This window comes from Harpia harpyja, chromosome 9 (genome assembly GCF_026419915.1).
Source record: "Harpia harpyja isolate bHarHar1 chromosome 9, bHarHar1 primary haplotype, whole genome shotgun sequence".
Lineage (NCBI taxonomy): Eukaryota > Metazoa > Chordata > Aves > Accipitriformes > Accipitridae > Harpia > Harpia harpyja.
In genome coordinates, this window is record NC_068948.1 from 43,006,449 (window position 1) to 43,023,220 (window position 16,772).

Here is a 16,772-nt window from a genome sequence, read left to right on the forward strand (position 1 = left end):
CCCCGCCCCCTCCGCACCGCCTGCCAGCTATTGGTCACCGCCACCGCCCCGCCGAGCGCCCATTGGCCATGGCCCGACGCTCTCGTAGGATTTTACTGTTGCGTTTTCTTTCAGACCGGGATGCCTCGCGCCCGCGTCCGTTCCCACAGCGACGGGCGGCCGCGTGGGCGCAGCGCCGGGCTCGGCGGGGCTCGGCCTCTGGGGCGGCCCCCGGTCCCGCCGCAGGACGCGGGCGAGGTACCGGAGAGCACGCCCCGCACGTCCCACAGAGCGCATGCTGTGCGGGATGTTAACGTAGATTTCAGCTCCGTACGGAACGGCCCCAGCCCCGGCTCCCGTGTACTCCTCTCTGTCGTCATCTGGCGATCCTGGGCAACAAACCTGTTCCTTGAAGTACGCTCAGTCTCCAATGCATTTAATGTGTCCGCCAGTTTCTGTAAAACGCCTTTCCATAGTTGATACGTGGGCCCCAAAGGCCATTTTGTTACTTGCCCCAACCCAGATCTCAGAGACGCTGAATTTAACCCAGTAACTTCTGCAGCAGGCCCCTGTTTCTCTTTGAACTTTGAACAGCTCTTTCAGTAAGATGCCCTTTACTGAGAGGAAAGCCCACCCATGTTCGAGGAAGGAGTTACATAGCCTATAAATGGCACTTGATCATCTTTTCTATTCACGTGTCTGTTTTCAATTTGTCTTTGTCTTTCAGACTAAGTGACCTCTGATAGAAATCTATTACCCATGTTTACTGAGTATGATCAAGTCAGCTCTAAACTTCGTTCCTTTTGTGAACTGAATCAATCAGACTTCTTAAGTCTCATTTAAGGCATGTTTTGCAGACCTCACTATTTCTGCAACTCTCGCCCCCCCCTTTTTTTGGGGGGGGGGTGTTTTGGCTTGGTTTGGTTTTGGTTTAAATGAAGCAAGATGTTTTGGGAGATCCCTAGTGCTCTCTTTGGTTAGTTTCACTCTCCCCGGGGCACTTTCTGCTTATACTCTTGTCAGCAGCTAGAAAATTGCTGTTGAATCCATACCTGGTGATCTGTTAATAACAGGACTCTGAACCATGTCTATTGCAAACAGCACAGGATGACTTAAAAAAGGTTTTCAAATACTGGTTGGTGGGACTGCCATTTCCTTGTAGAAACAAAAAACTCAAAAGCAGTCATCCACCTCACATGAAATGCAAATATTTTTCATATTCATACAGTATAGTTACCTGCTCAGTGTCATTCATAGCAAAAGCAGCATAACTGGAAGCAACCTTTTGCTTTTGCAAACTTTGAGGTGATGTCAGAAGAATATACTGTCCCCAAAATATTAAAACTGGATAATGTAGTACTGTTGTCACTCTAGAGTATCTCAGAAGTAACTTCTGGCTTTAGCTCCCAGGTTTTAGCATTCCAATTAGAAGAGATGCAATTCACAACTTTGCCTTCTGTCTTGCCACCAGGAGCGTGTGTTAGGGACAACTCTGAAAGTCATGAAATTAAGGGAATTTATCTGGTTTAATCCAGCAGAAGAAAGAGCATAAGAGACCTTGTGTGCTAGCAACGTGAAGAAGCTTTGCATAGTCTCGGGGCCACAGTAAGCAATTAATTTACAGAACTGTGTTTAGTATCTGCAGCACTAGCAATGGTTCTTTGAGTACTAGACAGTTTTGTGCTGACAGAACCGAACCATTTAACAACCTTCCCAGGGCTTACAAGGAACTTCAGAAACACCCATGAATCTCTGAGGAGGTGGTTGTGTTTGGTAGCTGCAGGCAAATTTCTATGCATTTATTAAGAAACGGTTAGCTGAAGGAACAGATGTGATGACGACTGCAGGAAATGTCAGTGTGGGTGAGATACACATCGTTAACAAGAAACATTAAAGCCTGAGATACACGGCTTTAAAGAGAAACATTAGAGCCTTACGTGTTAATCAAGAATATAAAAGTATAGTTTCCCTCAGGACAGAGCTGCAGGGGAAGGCAGAACAAATACACATAGGAGATGATAGCTGGAGTAGAGGAGGTGCCAAAGAAAATTGGGTAATGAATAAGGCATATCATGAGATTCCTCTTGCAGATGGAGGTTAGATTGCAAGCACTTTTCGGTTGAGGCCTTTTTTTGCTCTGTGTTGTATACCGTATCCCTACATCTAATAGAGATTTTTCCTGGGGTTCCTAGTTACTCTCAAAACATAAAATAATCACTATTAGCAATAAAACAACTTCCATTTTCTTTTTTCCATAAAACTGGAGAAATCTCCACCTTGAAATTTTCTTTGTAAACCTGGAATTTATATGCTGGGGCTTCTAATCCAATTTTGTATGTTACAGATCTACATAGCAGTGGAAAAACCTTAGCAGGTTTAAGTCCAGTTATCTCCATGGTCTCCAGGGAAACTAGCTAGATACATCATCTTAGAATCTGGCCTCCTTTTGTTGTTTTTTTATTAACCAAACAGATATTTTTTTTCTTTTTGCCATATCTATTAACCACTGAGAAAAGATTAGTTATTTCACACATATACATTATATTTGCCTCACTGCAGTTACAAGGAATTTACAGGTAGTGATTTTATTACACGAGTCCTTAACTATACTTATTCACTTGCCAGGGTTTATAAACTGCGTTGTGGCAGAATACTGCAAAGATCTGACCCAGATCCAGACCCGCTTGCATGTCAAGGCCCTGTGGTGAAAGCGGGTGAACAGGCACTATGAAGGGTGTCTTGTCCCTACCTCAGGGTGCAGCCGGGGCCCAGGGGGGCTTTGCGCCATCCCGTGGGGCACAGCACCCACCACATTAGACACACCGAGGGCAGGCTGAGGCACTAACGTATTCTGCCCCATAGGCAGCTCATCTGGCCTTTACGAGGGTTTCTGTTTTGCTGGTTGCAGGTGTCTGAGTCAGGGCTGTAATTCCCTTATTAGTGGTGAAGTTGCAACAAACCCCTTCATTAAAGAAATGTGTGTTTTCCACTTTAAATGCAGTTTGGGCTGCAGGGAACAAGCATCAGGCAGTCTGTTCTCTCACTAGAGTGTGTGGGTAAGGGACCAGCAGTGAATTGGCAGTTTTAAGATTAGCCTGTGCTGTACTGGGAATGTGGTATTATCTTTGTCCAAATTGTTGGTTTGGTTGCTGCTTTTAAATAGGTACTTGATGATATGTTGGGTTGGAAGCTCCTGCAGCCATGCAGTTCACTCTCAAATTCCTCTCCCTTTTTCTATGTAAATAACATTGTCCCCATTCTCTCTGACAGTCAGAGGCGGCGGCCAAAATGGATAGAACAAGTAGGGATTTCTCAAACTGGGAATTCTCTGCTAACGTGCTGCTTGTATGGTGTGACTTGAGGTCTTTCCTTGTTGTGATTTATATATGCATCATAAATGACTTTTAGGCTGAGCTTGTGTATTTGTAAAACTTCAGTATTTGCAGGGTCTGAATCTTGAAAAGCCTGAGACTAAAGCACTAATACAGTGTTACAGCTTTGCATAGAATTGGATTAGTGGGGTTAAATAGATACTTTAATTCAACATCCTTGAAATAATTCAAGTATCATAATAATTACATGTTTTATGCGTATGCATCTATGTATATGTATGTGTGTATATTATGGAAGCTTAAACAAATAATGAAGTAGCTGCACAAATAAGAGTGGGACAAGTGTTTGCTCTCACTTCCTGCCAGAGAAACATGAAAAAAAAAATCAGTTCCAGAAAAAAAAGCAGTTCAAAGCTTACCAAACGTGCAGCCTTTGAGGGTAGTGAGTGAAAGTGGATCCCACCCAGTAGCTGTGATTTTTTTATACCAGGAAAGACAGCTGTAGTCCTTTTCACTCAGCCTAGCTTCTCCATTAAATACATGGCAGATAATGAATGGCCTGAGAGAGAGCTTGTCAAAGCAGTTTGTACACATAGTATTAAGAGCAAGCCACTAATGGCTGAACCTAGTACCGGTACTATTCAAACTCTTTAGTAGTTTTTTCAGTGTTTTTCAAATTCTGATACTTCTAATATGCTTGGTAGACTTTTGAGATGTTAAGAAACAATGCACATGTATCTTTAGTCTCTAATTTGTATTATCTGCTGTTTGCAGGGATGTGGAAGATGCAGTTCATGGAAGAATCGGTTGTTGTGGCCATGCTGAGAGGACTTCCTCTATCAGACAGCTGGCAGGACCTGAAGGGACACGTGCACCAAGCTGGTGGTGTTTATTATGCAGATGTACAGAAAGACGGAATGGGAGTAATGGCTTTTCTCTGCAGAAAGATACAGAACATGCACTGTGTAAGCTGGATGACATCAAGTTATGATCTCATGAGGTAAGTTTCTGCCCTCGGGGGAAGCATGTACCTGCACGGTCATAGAGGAGCCTACTTTCCTTCTCCCATCAGGCTCTCAAGAGCTTTAAGAACAGACTCAGAACTGGTGATTAGTAGTATCCTATTACAATAACATCAGGGGTCTTTTCTAGCACTTCTGAAGACTCCACTGTGGCTCAGCATGTCATGATCTCTTCTAGTGCATAGAGTTACGGCTGGAATACATAATTGCAGATTCTTAAATCTGTAGGTGGACAGGGCACCACCCAGGAAGAAAAGTTTGTTTTTCAGCTTTTTACTGCACTCTTTATGGCCTGAAAGTGAATGGTCTGGACTATTTGATTCTAGTTTGCTGCAGTATTCTTCTTTCAGCAGGTCTCTAGTTTTTCTCGGTGAGCTTTGTTTATCTTGCCTCTGACTGTTGGAGTTTCTGTGAGGAAGCCTCAGCATTCTCTGCCAGGATGAGACAGTGACAACGTAGGCTGTTTGCTAGAGCAGTCTCCCCGATTTGCCCAGCACAGCACCTCTTCCTGTCATGGTCTCCTGGCCTCTGAGCCAGCAAGGCAGAGACAGGGAGGCTCATTTTGTTCTTGGAGCTGTGCTACTTCTTTGCAACCACTTCTTTACTGTGGCTGAGCTTTCTATGACAAACATCCCATCTGGGAGCTGTTGACTGCGGTGCTTGCCCCAGCGATTTCCTTACAGAATTTGAGGTACTGGTACATGACTGTTACTTGAAGGTAACAGGCTGAGCCAGACAGTTAACTCTTAATTTTCAGCACCCTCTTGCAAACAGAAATAACCCTGCGCTAAATCAGTCTATTTTTTTCCCTCAAGATGGAAACTTTCCAAGCCAAAACCAAAACTGAGCAGCAAGAAAAGCATCTAGAGCTGCATGCTCAAAGATATTTTACTTCTAGGATATTATCATAACAGTCTGGGGAATGGTTTCTACAACTCTGAGATCAAAAGTAAAAGTTCAGCATCCTTATAACCAAATTACAGCTAGTAAAGTGGTGCTGTTGAGGTGATGATTGCACGAGTTAGTAGAGCTGGAAACAGATTAAAGGTGAAGCCGTATCCAGAGCGGTATCTGCTAATCACACTTCTGCTTCTAATAAAGCTGTTGCTAACTTCCTGCTAGGAATGTCTGCCTGCAACACTGAAGAGCACCAGGGTACTTAGATTTCTAAAACCTGTTCCAACAAAAAATGAAGGTGACAGTAGATATTTAGTTCACTGTGCCAACAGAACAAAAATGCCAAGTTCACAAGTAATTACATTCTTTATTTACAACAAGCTTAGCCACACAAGATGCTTTAAATAAACAACTGCAGTGCTTTGTTTGAAATGGAAGAATGGTTTAATCCAGAAAATATTGCTAGTGCTGCTGCAGATACATGTCTGGTGGACAGAAATATTTACAGCAAAGATTTTTTTATTTTAGAGCAGCTATTTCTGTGCTTGAAAAGTACTTTCTCAGATTATGTACAACTCCAGGTATTTAATTTCTGAGAATAAAAATACGAAGTGGGAAATAGAAGGTAACCCACGCAGAATGGAGCACAGAGATAAAATGGAAAAATTCAGTAGAAACAAAATATTTGACTGAATCATCTTCTCGGAGTGCCTTTTCTTCCATAATGAAAATCTGAGTTCCGTCCGTACGTCACAGAGATACTCAGCAATGTTACGGACTCCTCCTCCATACCAGACTATTACTTCTGTCAGGGTCAGAGTCGAGCTAAAGGTGTGAAATAGGCAAATACAGCCTTCCAACCTCTCTTGTTTTCCTGACAAACTTGTTGAGGAAAAATATAGTGTTCTGGGTTTTTTAATCATTACCTTTTAATGTTCTCTTTTAAAGTCTTTAAGCCATTCAGTATCTTAAAGAGTAACATCAAATTCACTTTGCTAAATAAAAGCACTAGGGTCATCTGTCATGCTGCCTTCCAGCTTCATAAACATGGAATATTTCAGTAGCACTACTAAACTTTTTACACGTTCCTTCTTCTGTAAATTGTCTTGCAAGTGCTCTTCTTCTGATCAAAATACATGCCAGGGTATTTTAGCTGTGACTGCACAAAACTTGCTTTTCCCAAATAAAATACCAAAACAGCATTTGGGTTCTGGGCTTTCGCTAAGAGCCCTGCAGAAAAGTCTCTCGTTCTTCTAGCTTTGGTAAAGGGATGTTACCTGATAGAAAACAAAAAGAAAGTTGTGTGAGACCAGGTCTAAGTTACCTTCTGGGTAGTACAACTTAGCACAAAAGTGCTTCTCCAGTTTATTCTAAGTATGGACAGGCAGCTTAAATTTCCTGAGCAAGCAAGGAGAATAAGTCCTGTCCGACTTCCTGTCAATAATCGCTCAACATGTGCAGTAACTTTAGAGTAAGATTACCTTCGGTACTGCTTTTGGACCAATAGAGTGCAGACTGTTTTATACAGATGGCTACAGTTATTTATTTTAGTACATCCTTATTACTAGCTAGTATTTTTGAAAGTAAATGCAGCTATGGCAGGTTATATTCCTCAGCTTAATTCAAGCAAGATTAAGAGGTTTTTATAAGCAAGACAGTACCTGGTGGGGCTACAAAATATTCCTCTACTTTCTCTCTGGCATTTTTCAGCAGCTCTTTCGTGCAGTTGCCTTCTGTAACATCATCTTCTCTGAGATACAGACACCTGAAGAACAAAGATTACTAGCCTGTCTTTAAGCTATTCTATGAATATGAAGTAGCAAGTGTGGCTTATTTCTAAACCTGGTTTCGGGCTTAAGTAAGCAGTAAGACAAGTATTGGATCATTTTGAAACAACTAAGAATGCCACCAAGAGATATCTGGGGAGCAGCGCGTGCAGATCATTCATGACAAGTAAGGTGCACAAAGGAACCGGAGTTCACCTTTGCTATCCTTACATGTAAAGATCATGGGTGCCAGTGACATCTTCCTTCCACACAAAACCACGGTAAGACTCTTCTGTAAGCAAAGGGGCCAAATGCATAACCAGGGTGATTCCCAGGGAAAAAAAAAAAGTTACAAAAACAAATAGTTTGATACATGAATAGTTAAAAGGAGGCTGCTGTGATTCATTACCTGTCCTCCAGGACTGAATCCATCGGTTCTACGCCATCGGTGTTTACTTCATGAAGCTGATCAGCAAACTGGATTGCTTTCTGCAGCCGCTCTACGCCCTCTGAATCGCGGAAATCAACCAAGGCCAGGCGTTCCAAGTGATCCAGCACTTCCACCGTCACTTTTTGCTGTACAAAGAGACAAATACGGACAAAAAAGGGCAAAGGTGAGCAAGTTTAATACAGCGCTACTTTTCTTTAACTGAAAACTCGCTACATGGCAAACCCCCGAGTTTACATCTGCTGGGAGACGCTGATTTCTTGTACTTTCCTGGAAAATGAACTTTAATCAAACTCCTATTTTTTCCTCTTGCTGATCTCCCGCCTAGCGCAGGGCAAACCGGACCTGGCGCTCGTTGCGGTACCTCCGCCCGGGGCAGCGGAGGGCCGGCAGGAGGAACGGCCCGGAGCCGTGCTCCGGGGCCGCACTCGTCCCTCCCGTCCTCCTCCCGGCCGCCGCTCCGGCTGGGCTGCCCTACCTGCGGGGGCGACCGCTGCTCGCCCTGCTGCCACGCCGGGCGCGGGGGGACCTGCGTGGGGGACGCGGCCCGGGCAGCAGGAACCCGCACCGGCGGCGGCAGCAGCGGCCGCCGCTCCCGGGCCGCACCGGGCGCCGCGCGGAGCCACCGGCCGAGGTAGAGCGTCCGCATCGCGCAGGATAACGGCGGCGCCCCGGTACGTCACCTCTCCGCGCCGGAAGCGCGTCAGGAGCGGCGGAGCCGCCGGCCCCGGCGCGGTGTGAGAAGGGCCGCTCGGCCGCCGCGATGAACAGCGTGGGCGAGGCTTGCACCGAGCTGAAGCGCGAGTACGACCAGTGCTTCAACCGCTGGTTCGCCGAGAAGTTCCTCAAGGGCGAGAGCGCCGGGGACCCCTGCGGGCAGCTCTTCAAGCGTTACCAGCTCTGCGTGCAGGTGCGTCCGGCGACCGCGCCGCCGTTGCGGCACACGGGTTGGCCCTCACGCCGCTCCGGGTCCCGCCCGTTCGCTTTCCGCCCCGAGCGTTCTTCCACCGGACTTCACTCTTCTTACCGTAGTTCCGGGAGGAGCCCGCGGCTGCGCACCCCACCGCGCTGCTCCGGATTTTCTCCTGTGTCCGTCGGTCATGACGTGCAAATACTTTACAGGTGTCTCTTGCTGTGTTTTTCTCGTTCATGTAACTTCTTAAGCCTGCTGGTTTAGAGGCTGTAGCACGTTTATGTGACAGGATCCGGACCGCATCTCTAACACTGAAGCTTTATCCAAACCAGCTTTAAGACTACTTTTTCTAGATCGTGTTTTGTACCAAAGATTATGTCACTTGGCACTATAAAGAAGTGTTGAGTTTAATTTTTTGGTTTTGTTTTTCTTCTTTTCAGAAAGCGATCAAGGAGAAGGACATACCTATTGAAGGCCTGGAGTTCATGGGCCCAAGCAAAGGAAAAACTGAAAACTCCTCTTGACCTCAGCTGTATGGATGGAGTCACTAATATGAGCCTTTGGACTAAGCAACATCACCAGGCATACAACTAGACACCAGCTGGATGAGACCTTTGTTAAGCTGCTTTCTAGGAAGAGAGGAATCTTCTCTACTTGTAAAAACAGCCACAAAAAAACCCAAAACAAACAAAAAAAAACCCCAAAACCTGGATCATGTGGTAACTACTGCCTCCTTTTCAGTGAATTTTGGTGGTGGTGGTTCAGCATCTAACAGCGTGAAAAGCCGTTTGAACTAACTTCCTACTGAATGTACTCTATAATGGAGAATGCTTCTTAGAGTGGGCTGAGATAGTAGTTGCTTTGTGACCGATTTCTCTTGCTTATTTATATAACACCTGAAGTGTTTAAAAAGAATATGAAGGAGGTTGATTTACTTTGTCTTGTCCCTGTGCTGCTGAATTTTGGTGGAAGAAGTTTGTTTTATATGATCCTGAATGCTGAGGGGCGAAAGCGTTGTTTTGTATCAGCAACAGAGATGGTATAAAAGCACTCTATTGGACCTGCAGTAACTTAGCTAAAATAAATATAACCAAGTTATATTTTGTTCAAGTAAATAACTGTCCAGTAGAACCTGAGTGTGACCTCTAGGAGGGACAGAGGTGGCCTGCAACAGAAGCTGAAGAGGACACTTTTAATGCAGAGGGTACTTCTTCAGCCTTTTCTGAGGTACTGAAACAATCCCGAACTTGAATTCTCTCTCTTTTAGCATTATGCATTACTGCAGTAAAATTGCAGCACAGCCCTGGCTGTCCTTTTCCACACTACCACAAAGCACCAGGCTGGCCATGATCACTGTTAGACTTTTGCTTGTGGTAGTTAAAGCCTGTGTTGAATGAGGGAAACAGGGGGTTGAAGCTTGACAGCTGATAATGTTAGAAGCCCCAGCTGCCGCTTGGGAATCTCACCTGCTCATGAAGCTGCTCCTGAACTGAGTGTGTACTTTACACCTAGGAAAGCAAACAAAAGTTATTTGTGCTGGCTTGTAAACTGCAGAAATGCTTGCAGCAACTAGAAAAAAGGTGTTTGGAAGAGAAGCAAGGGATCAGGATCCATCCCATCCAGTGGCCCTGTGAGCACTGTGGCAGGTGAGGAGATTTCCATTGATCCTCATACAGGGATGGCGAGAAGCTGTCCCCTCTCATTACACTAACACAGGAGAAAGAGTAAAAAAATACTATGGCCTGGGGACAGAAGAGAAGTCAACTTCCTAATTCTCCTAGAATTACAGTGAGGAAAAAAGTGAGCTTCACTCTCTTTGCTTTTAAGCACTACCTGAAGGCTCATTCAGAATTTTTACTTTTTTAAAAACCTAGAAAAAAAAAAGGTGCAGTTCTCAAACATAATAGCTGGCTTGTCTGCACCACAGCCCCCGAGTAATGACCCCAGACACCGGGAGTAGTGTGAGGCTTATGCAGAAGATCAGGAACTGCAGCAGACTGGGGCTGTCGTTCCCTGTGTTTTCAGCGATGGCCTAAACACAGCAGCTGGAGCGCAGTCAGATAGCCTGGGTCAGCCACACTCCTGTTCTCAGGTGCATGAGACAGCTAGTGTGATGTCAGTATGGGGATTAAATGTAGCACTTAAACTGCTGGGTCACTCGGGTATAAATAAAAATAGAAAGACCTTTCCCTTAGCTTACTAAGAGCACCGTAAATAGCATTTTGGGGACTGTCAAGTATGCAGCTTTTTTCTTAAGGAATAACACATAACCAGTTTGCTTTTCTATGATCTTCATCTAGGAAGAAATGTAGTGTCATTTTTGTCAGTTAGCTTTAAAACAACTGGGCTCATCAGTGCTTTATTCTGTGCTTTTAACGCAGAAAAGCTTGTCTTGGCACTCATTTTACTAGTAAGTGGGTGAAATAAATTGCATTGCAACATGGGGAAGGGTGTCCCACAGTGCCCACTTTGAGATTTGCACTTGTCATCCATCACTCCTTTCAGCAGCAAGATGCCAAGTCAGCTGGTGCATTCTTCCTTTTGGGAAAAACAGTATTAATGACAGCTAAGACATAGCTCGCTCTTTCATACTATGCAAAAAAAATAGAAGTTGCAGAAGGAATTGGAAAACGGTTGACTTGCAGAGAGGAAAAACTTCAAAACTAATATTGTACTGGAACAGACTCGGAGCTTTAAAGTTGACTGTCAACTATGGAAGATAATTAAGCTCTTCTAGGTTAAGAAGCTTCCGAGTGACACAGGATACATTATACAGACATACGCAGTGGAGCAAAAATTGTGTTTTCATTTGTAAGACCTGTATGGAGACTTTCTACAATCAGACTGCAGCTTTACGAAAAGCAGAGTTGTGAGCAACATATGTGCTGATATACTAGAAAATGTGAGAGCTGAAGATTAACATTTTTAAGGCACATAGAGCTTAATTAAACATCTTCGCTGCCACTCCCTCCCCCAGAAGGGGCTAAGAGAAAATTGCCTTCATGACTGTTAATAAATATTGCAATAGCTGATTACGAAGAATGTGCTTCAGTAGATACTGAATTTTAATCTACAGTATTAGCCTGACACCTGTTCGTCTGGCTGCGAGCTGTGGGTTTACAGGGATCAGTTAAACCAGACGTGAAGAATACGAAATTGAGTAGTGTCCTATGCTGAGTGTGTTCCTGTTGTTAGTGTTATCAGATACAAGAGCAGGTATTCAGGCAGGCAAACCCCTTTGCTTCTGCACTGTATCTGTGGGAAGCCTCAATGTTTTAAGCAAGCGCTGAACTAAAGAACTTCTAAGGATTCAGATTAACAAAGATGTCAGATCCTAAACTCAAGTTCAGAGTTGTTTATTTAAAGGACCTCTACGCAAGTACAGACAGAGTACGCAAGTACATTCAGCTTCAACACAGAAGGAATGTAGAGTTTCTTAAATGATGGTTCCCACACAACATTCTGGTCCAAGATGGGAAGAGCCAAAGTTCTGGCTGTGGTCAGGATCTTAGTTTTCATCTTCATAACCGGTTGGGAGAGCATTAACGTGGGGGTTGTGGAATAGAGTTTTGTTCCCGTCACCCCAGGGGAAAGGCTGTTGAAGGAAGAAAGAAAATAAGCCAGTGGCAGCTAACTGAATGATCTATACAGCACAGGAGATCAACAGCAATATGGACTCAAACATCACACAGCTTGATGGGCTGATGCATTAAGCAAGCTGGCATCTGTTCCCAGGCTGTAGGAAGCAAGAGCTGGAAAAACAGTCTCCCTTAGCTAGGAGCCGCCCTCTCTAGACAACAAGATCTTTGTTCTTGGTTAAACATCAACTGCACTATGCTATGAAGACCCCAGTTTTGAGAATTTGGGATCTCCTCTGTTAGCTTCTAGATCTGTATTAGGTTTAGGTAAATACAGCAGCTCTAGGAGTGAAATGTTTTCTTGGGGGTGGGAAGGCCTGCGAACACCACAGGTACTTCATCTGAGCTGGGAGAAACTCTTCTGCTGCCTCCAAAACAAAGCCGTGAGTTAAGATCACGGCTACATACGCAGCGCCTCACGTAGCAAAGAAAGCAAGTGACACTGTACTAATCTCAGATGAAGCTCTACAATCACGGAAGAAAAGAGGGCCTTAAACAGAGCAGGCGAACATACCTTGGTCCTGATCCGGAGGTGAGCGTAAGGAACAAACTCGGGTCTCTCGCGCTCGTGGTGTGCTTTCAAGTAGCAGTTCAGCATGCAAACGCCAACGCCGGGCAGAGCCACCACGAAGCTCAAGAGCTTCCACAGGCGGGCTAGTAGGAAGCGTTACATGAATTAGAACAATAATCACCGTTTCCATTAGTGCCAAGCGACCGGAGAGCATGTTAAATGCAATTAGTACATTAATGAGGAATTACGCTCAACGTCCCTCACCATAGCGTGGGTCTCCCTCCCTGTTTTGAACAGGGAGACGAGGCAGCCCCCCTCTCTCGCGGGGATCCCGGGCTCACAGCTCTCCGGGGGAGACTGCCGCCCTTCACCCGGGCTCGCACCGCCGGCGCCTGCCGAGCGCCCCGATTCCGCGGCGCAGCCCCGTTCGCCGCGAAGGGCAGCGGCTGTCAAGGACAGCCGGCCGCGGGCCCCGACTACGCCCTCGCCCCGAAAAGCCCCGTTACCTCCGCCGGCTTCGTGGGCCGCGGCCGACATGCTCCGCTCCGGCAGAGAGCGCGGGGCGGCGGCGCCGAGCAGCAACCGAGAGACCCTTCCGAGGGCCGCCATCCCTTCAGCGTCCTCGGGCGCCCACCGAAACCGGAACTCGGACGGCAGCCGGCAGGGGACACGGCAGCTGCGCGCACCGCCGCCCGCCGCGTCCGAGCATGCGCGCTCCGCTCCCACCGCGAGCCTGACCTTGAGCGGCCGCGAGCTGCGGCCGCCTTGCTGCGCATGCGCCATCGCTCGGCGGGGAGGGGGCGGGAGGAACCGTTAGTGACGTGGGCGTCGCCGCGTGTCGTTAATGAGGGGGGGGACGGGCGCCATTTTGGTGCTGAGGGGTGGGGGTGACGCGTAGCTGGTCCAGGCTTGGGGGGAGGCTGCCCTGCGGGCACCCCCGGAGCTCTGGGGAGAGGGAGGGTGCGGGAGAGCGCTGGGGGAGGGTCCCGGGCGTGAGGGGACGGGAGGGCTCGTCCTGCGGGGCTGGTCTGGAGCCGGGGCAGCCGCGAGGGGAGCGAAGGAGCCTGGAGCAGGCTGCGGGGGGGGGGGGGCACAGAGGAGGGGGTCTGCAGCGGGGTGGCTGTGGCGGCTGGCAGCGATTTGTACTGGTTTCCACTGGGTGTTGGAAGGGCGGTACTGGGTGGGACCTGTGACACAGCTCTCCAGAGCAGAAGGAAACCTACTGATCTATGACATTGCGTACAGAGAAAGTTGGGGAGGGATGTCTGCCAGTGCGGATGTCCATGAGTGAGTTTCAGAGGCTGTGGTCGGTGTAGGTGGCCCAGGAGACAGGCCTGGTGTCCTGCGCAGAATTTCCTGGCAGCGAAGGGATTGCACACCTGTATTTGAATTTCTTTTATGCAACAGCAGAGAAGGGCTGTTAGATTTGCTAATGCGATTTTTTCACATTAGGGACTGATCCCATCACTGGGATATAAAAACTGTTTCAATCATGACAATAAAAAGATGTTTGTCATTAATGAAATGCAGTTTTGTAACCACTGATGTTTTAATTATGTGGATTCCTGGGATGATCCTGCTGAAATAATAACACCACTTGAATAAGCACAAGATCTCCAGAAAAAAAATAATCATTGTAATTAGTTTGCAAATATTTAGATCCTATTTTATTATAATTCTTTATTGGAGCCTGATGGTTGGCTGTTTGACCTTTGGTAGAAGCCATGTAGATGGAGAGTACATTTTCAAACACTTAACACCCTGCAGTAATAGGAGAGGACTCCTGTAGTGGATGCAGAGACTGGAAGAGTGGAAAAGCAGAGAAACGGCGTGCTCAGGAAGGGGTGGTGGTAAGGTCTGGTCTGTGAGCAAATGATGATGAAGGAATTGTATTCTCCTCCTAGAGGTGTGTTTGTTCATGGAAGGAGAAGGAGGAGGTTTGTCTGTCATATGAAGCAGGCATCTATGAAAGATGAAGAGCTGAGGGAAAGCACAAGAGCTCCGTCTTGGTTTGGGATTATGTTATTACAGAGTGCTACTCTGGCCAGGGGCTCACATTTCACCTTGGTCCCATGAAACTGATCACGTTTCTGTTGGTAAGATCAAAGCATGTAGCACGGCTGAGTTGCTGTTACAACATGGTTGTTAGACGGTGGGAAGCTGTGTTTGCTTCTGGGGAGTGTGACTTCTTTTCCCTTTTTCACTTGGAGCAGGTCTCATGTCCAAATTTACTATGTAGCATATAGGAATGGTAAGATGGCTGGGATCTTGGAAGGCTGTTGTGAAACATACCTTGACATAAAAATATTGCTCAGTTGTTTGTTTACTGTATCTTTGCAGTTTAAACTGTTAATAAGTACTTTGTTATTCTCTTTATTTTTTTAGATCACAAGTACCTCTTACAGTGATTTGCCTTCATGTTCTTTCATTTAATAAATCATTTTAAGAACAGTCTTGCTTCCATACTGAAAGAAGTTATTGCCTGGTGGCATTGTGTGTACCTACAGAAGTGTTCTTCCATCTTCATTGACATGATGCATTTTGTACAGTACAGACCCAAAACCACTGCAGCTCACCGTGTGCACGCATATCTGCTTTGCTGAATGAGGTTGGCAATGTTATGTCATTAAGTTCTTGTCCATATTGGAGGTGAATCTTACTTTTCTCCACCTGCATCCTTTGGATTCAGGCTTATGAGATGTGTAATATTGGACTTTTAAAAAGGAATTTGCATGTGACTTTTCTTGGGAACAGAAGATAAGGAATTATTTTGTATAACGTTATAAGTGATGAAACCTAGATTAAGTTCTGTATCCTAAGGCAAATTACAGTGTTGTTTTTATAGCAGGAGCTACATAAACAAAACTGCTCTTGTTTGTAGCGAAAAGAACCGTAAGCAACAGACACTAGTGTTTACAAAGGAGGGAAAACAAAAAAGGATTAGCAAAACAAGAAGCAAACCTGTCTAGGATGAGGAAAGAAGCATAAAGTGGTAGTCTCTAAAATAAAAAGAATATGTGAGCTGTGCTGCTGCAGTAGCCTCAGAACACAACATGCAAGTGTTCAGCAGGTGAGAGCAGCCAAGATGTGCTTCTCCCTAGTTCTCCCTGACACTTGGTCCTCTGACAGTCTTGAAAATGCTCTTTAGAGAAGAAAATGCTCACAGAGAGTGGTACATAGTAGTGGTGACTCAGCACAGCTGCCCCAGGTTAAAAGGAGTTCCTTGTGAGCACTTCCACCCATGGAGCTCCAGGGGACTTGCGGAGAGGGACTGAAAATGGGGTTCGGGTCTGTCCTGAACCTGAGTGTGGTGGCAGTTTCATTACAGTTCAAGTTACACTGATTTGAAGTGGAACTTTCTTAGGCTTTATCATCCCAACAGCTGTAATTAGTCTCCTTATTAGGTCTGCCAGGAGTCTAATGGGTCTGATTCACCTCTTCTTTAAATGTGGTGTAAACTGGGAGTGATTGTGGGAAGGCACAAAAGATTCCACGTGAAAAACTTGTCCTTGAGATAAGACAGACAGGTATTTGAAGAAACCTAGATATTTTAAAAAGTATTGTGAAGAATCTTTTGATACAGTTGTGTGAAATATGTTTAACTGTGCAATATGTAATGGGTATTGTCACTGTGATGATTGCAGTCATCCTGATGGCACGTGTTTTCACAAAGGTGTGGGGGAAATATTGGTGAATGAACAGTCAACTCTGCCACTGGCTCAGTAGCTCTGTCTGGATTATTGACCTGTGGCGTGGGAACCCCCACTTGCACTCACTGGTATGTACTGCTGTCTTGCAGAAGGGACTTAATGTGAGTTTTTCCAAAGCTGACCTATTTGAGAGCCTATAGCTTGATTTAGAAAGTAGCATATCACCTTTAAAAATCCAGTCCTAAAACCAGCATTTTGAGCAAGTTTCAACATGTACATTTTTCCGAAAGATCCAGCATCCTGGGAGCCTTCTGAGTGCAGAAATGCTACAAAGTTAGCTCTGAAAAAGGGGGGGAAAAAAAAACAAAACCAAAACATATATAAAGCGCTGGTAGCCAGTCACTTTGAGAAAGCTGTTTTCAGTGTGGTGGTGGTGGGACAAGTGGAAGTCAGGCCAGAACTCCTGTAATCTGACTTGGCTACCCAGTAGACATCTGTTGGGTGTGCAGCACCTGATTTGAACACTTTGGATCGTATCACTGTTCAGTTTAGCAAAATTTGAACGATTGCAGCGAGCTGGTGTTCAGTAGAGGTGGAGTTGACTCGCTAAGCTGAA

General features: G+C 45.7%; 3 protein-coding genes across 3 annotated transcripts; 1 reads left to right on the plus strand and 2 right to left on the minus strand.

Annotated features, from left to right (window-relative positions):
* Window positions 1-5,577: 5,577 nt before the first annotated feature.
* On the minus strand, window positions 5,578-8,118 carry GATC (glutamyl-tRNA amidotransferase subunit C). Its single transcript, XM_052795830.1, has 4 exons — window positions 7,923-8,118; window positions 7,406-7,572; window positions 6,892-6,995; window positions 5,578-6,507 (listed from the first exon to the last, which is right to left on the minus strand). The coding sequence occupies exons 1-4, from the start codon at window positions 8,091-8,093 to the stop codon at window positions 6,452-6,454; spliced, it is 498 nt and encodes a 165-aa protein (XP_052651790.1). The 5' UTR covers window positions 8,094-8,118; the 3' UTR covers window positions 5,578-6,451.
* A 7-nt stretch (window positions 8,119-8,125) lies between these two features.
* On the plus strand, window positions 8,126-9,455 carry TRIAP1 (TP53 regulated inhibitor of apoptosis 1). The gene is made up of 2 exons (XM_052795837.1): window positions 8,126-8,354; window positions 8,798-9,455. The coding sequence occupies exons 1-2, from the start codon at window positions 8,208-8,210 to the stop codon at window positions 8,879-8,881; spliced, it is 231 nt and encodes a 76-aa protein (XP_052651797.1). The 5' UTR covers window positions 8,126-8,207; the 3' UTR covers window positions 8,882-9,455.
* A 2,242-nt stretch (window positions 9,456-11,697) lies between these two features.
* LOC128145555 (cytochrome c oxidase subunit 6A1, mitochondrial) lies at window positions 11,698-13,171 on the minus strand. The gene is made up of 3 exons (XM_052795829.1): window positions 13,013-13,171; window positions 12,510-12,649; window positions 11,698-11,952 (listed from the first exon to the last, which is right to left on the minus strand). Exons 1-3 carry the CDS (start codon window positions 13,113-13,115, stop codon window positions 11,866-11,868), a joined length of 330 nt encoding a protein of 109 aa, XP_052651789.1. The 5' UTR covers window positions 13,116-13,171; the 3' UTR covers window positions 11,698-11,865.
* Between the last annotated feature and the right edge of the window lie 3,601 nt (window positions 13,172-16,772).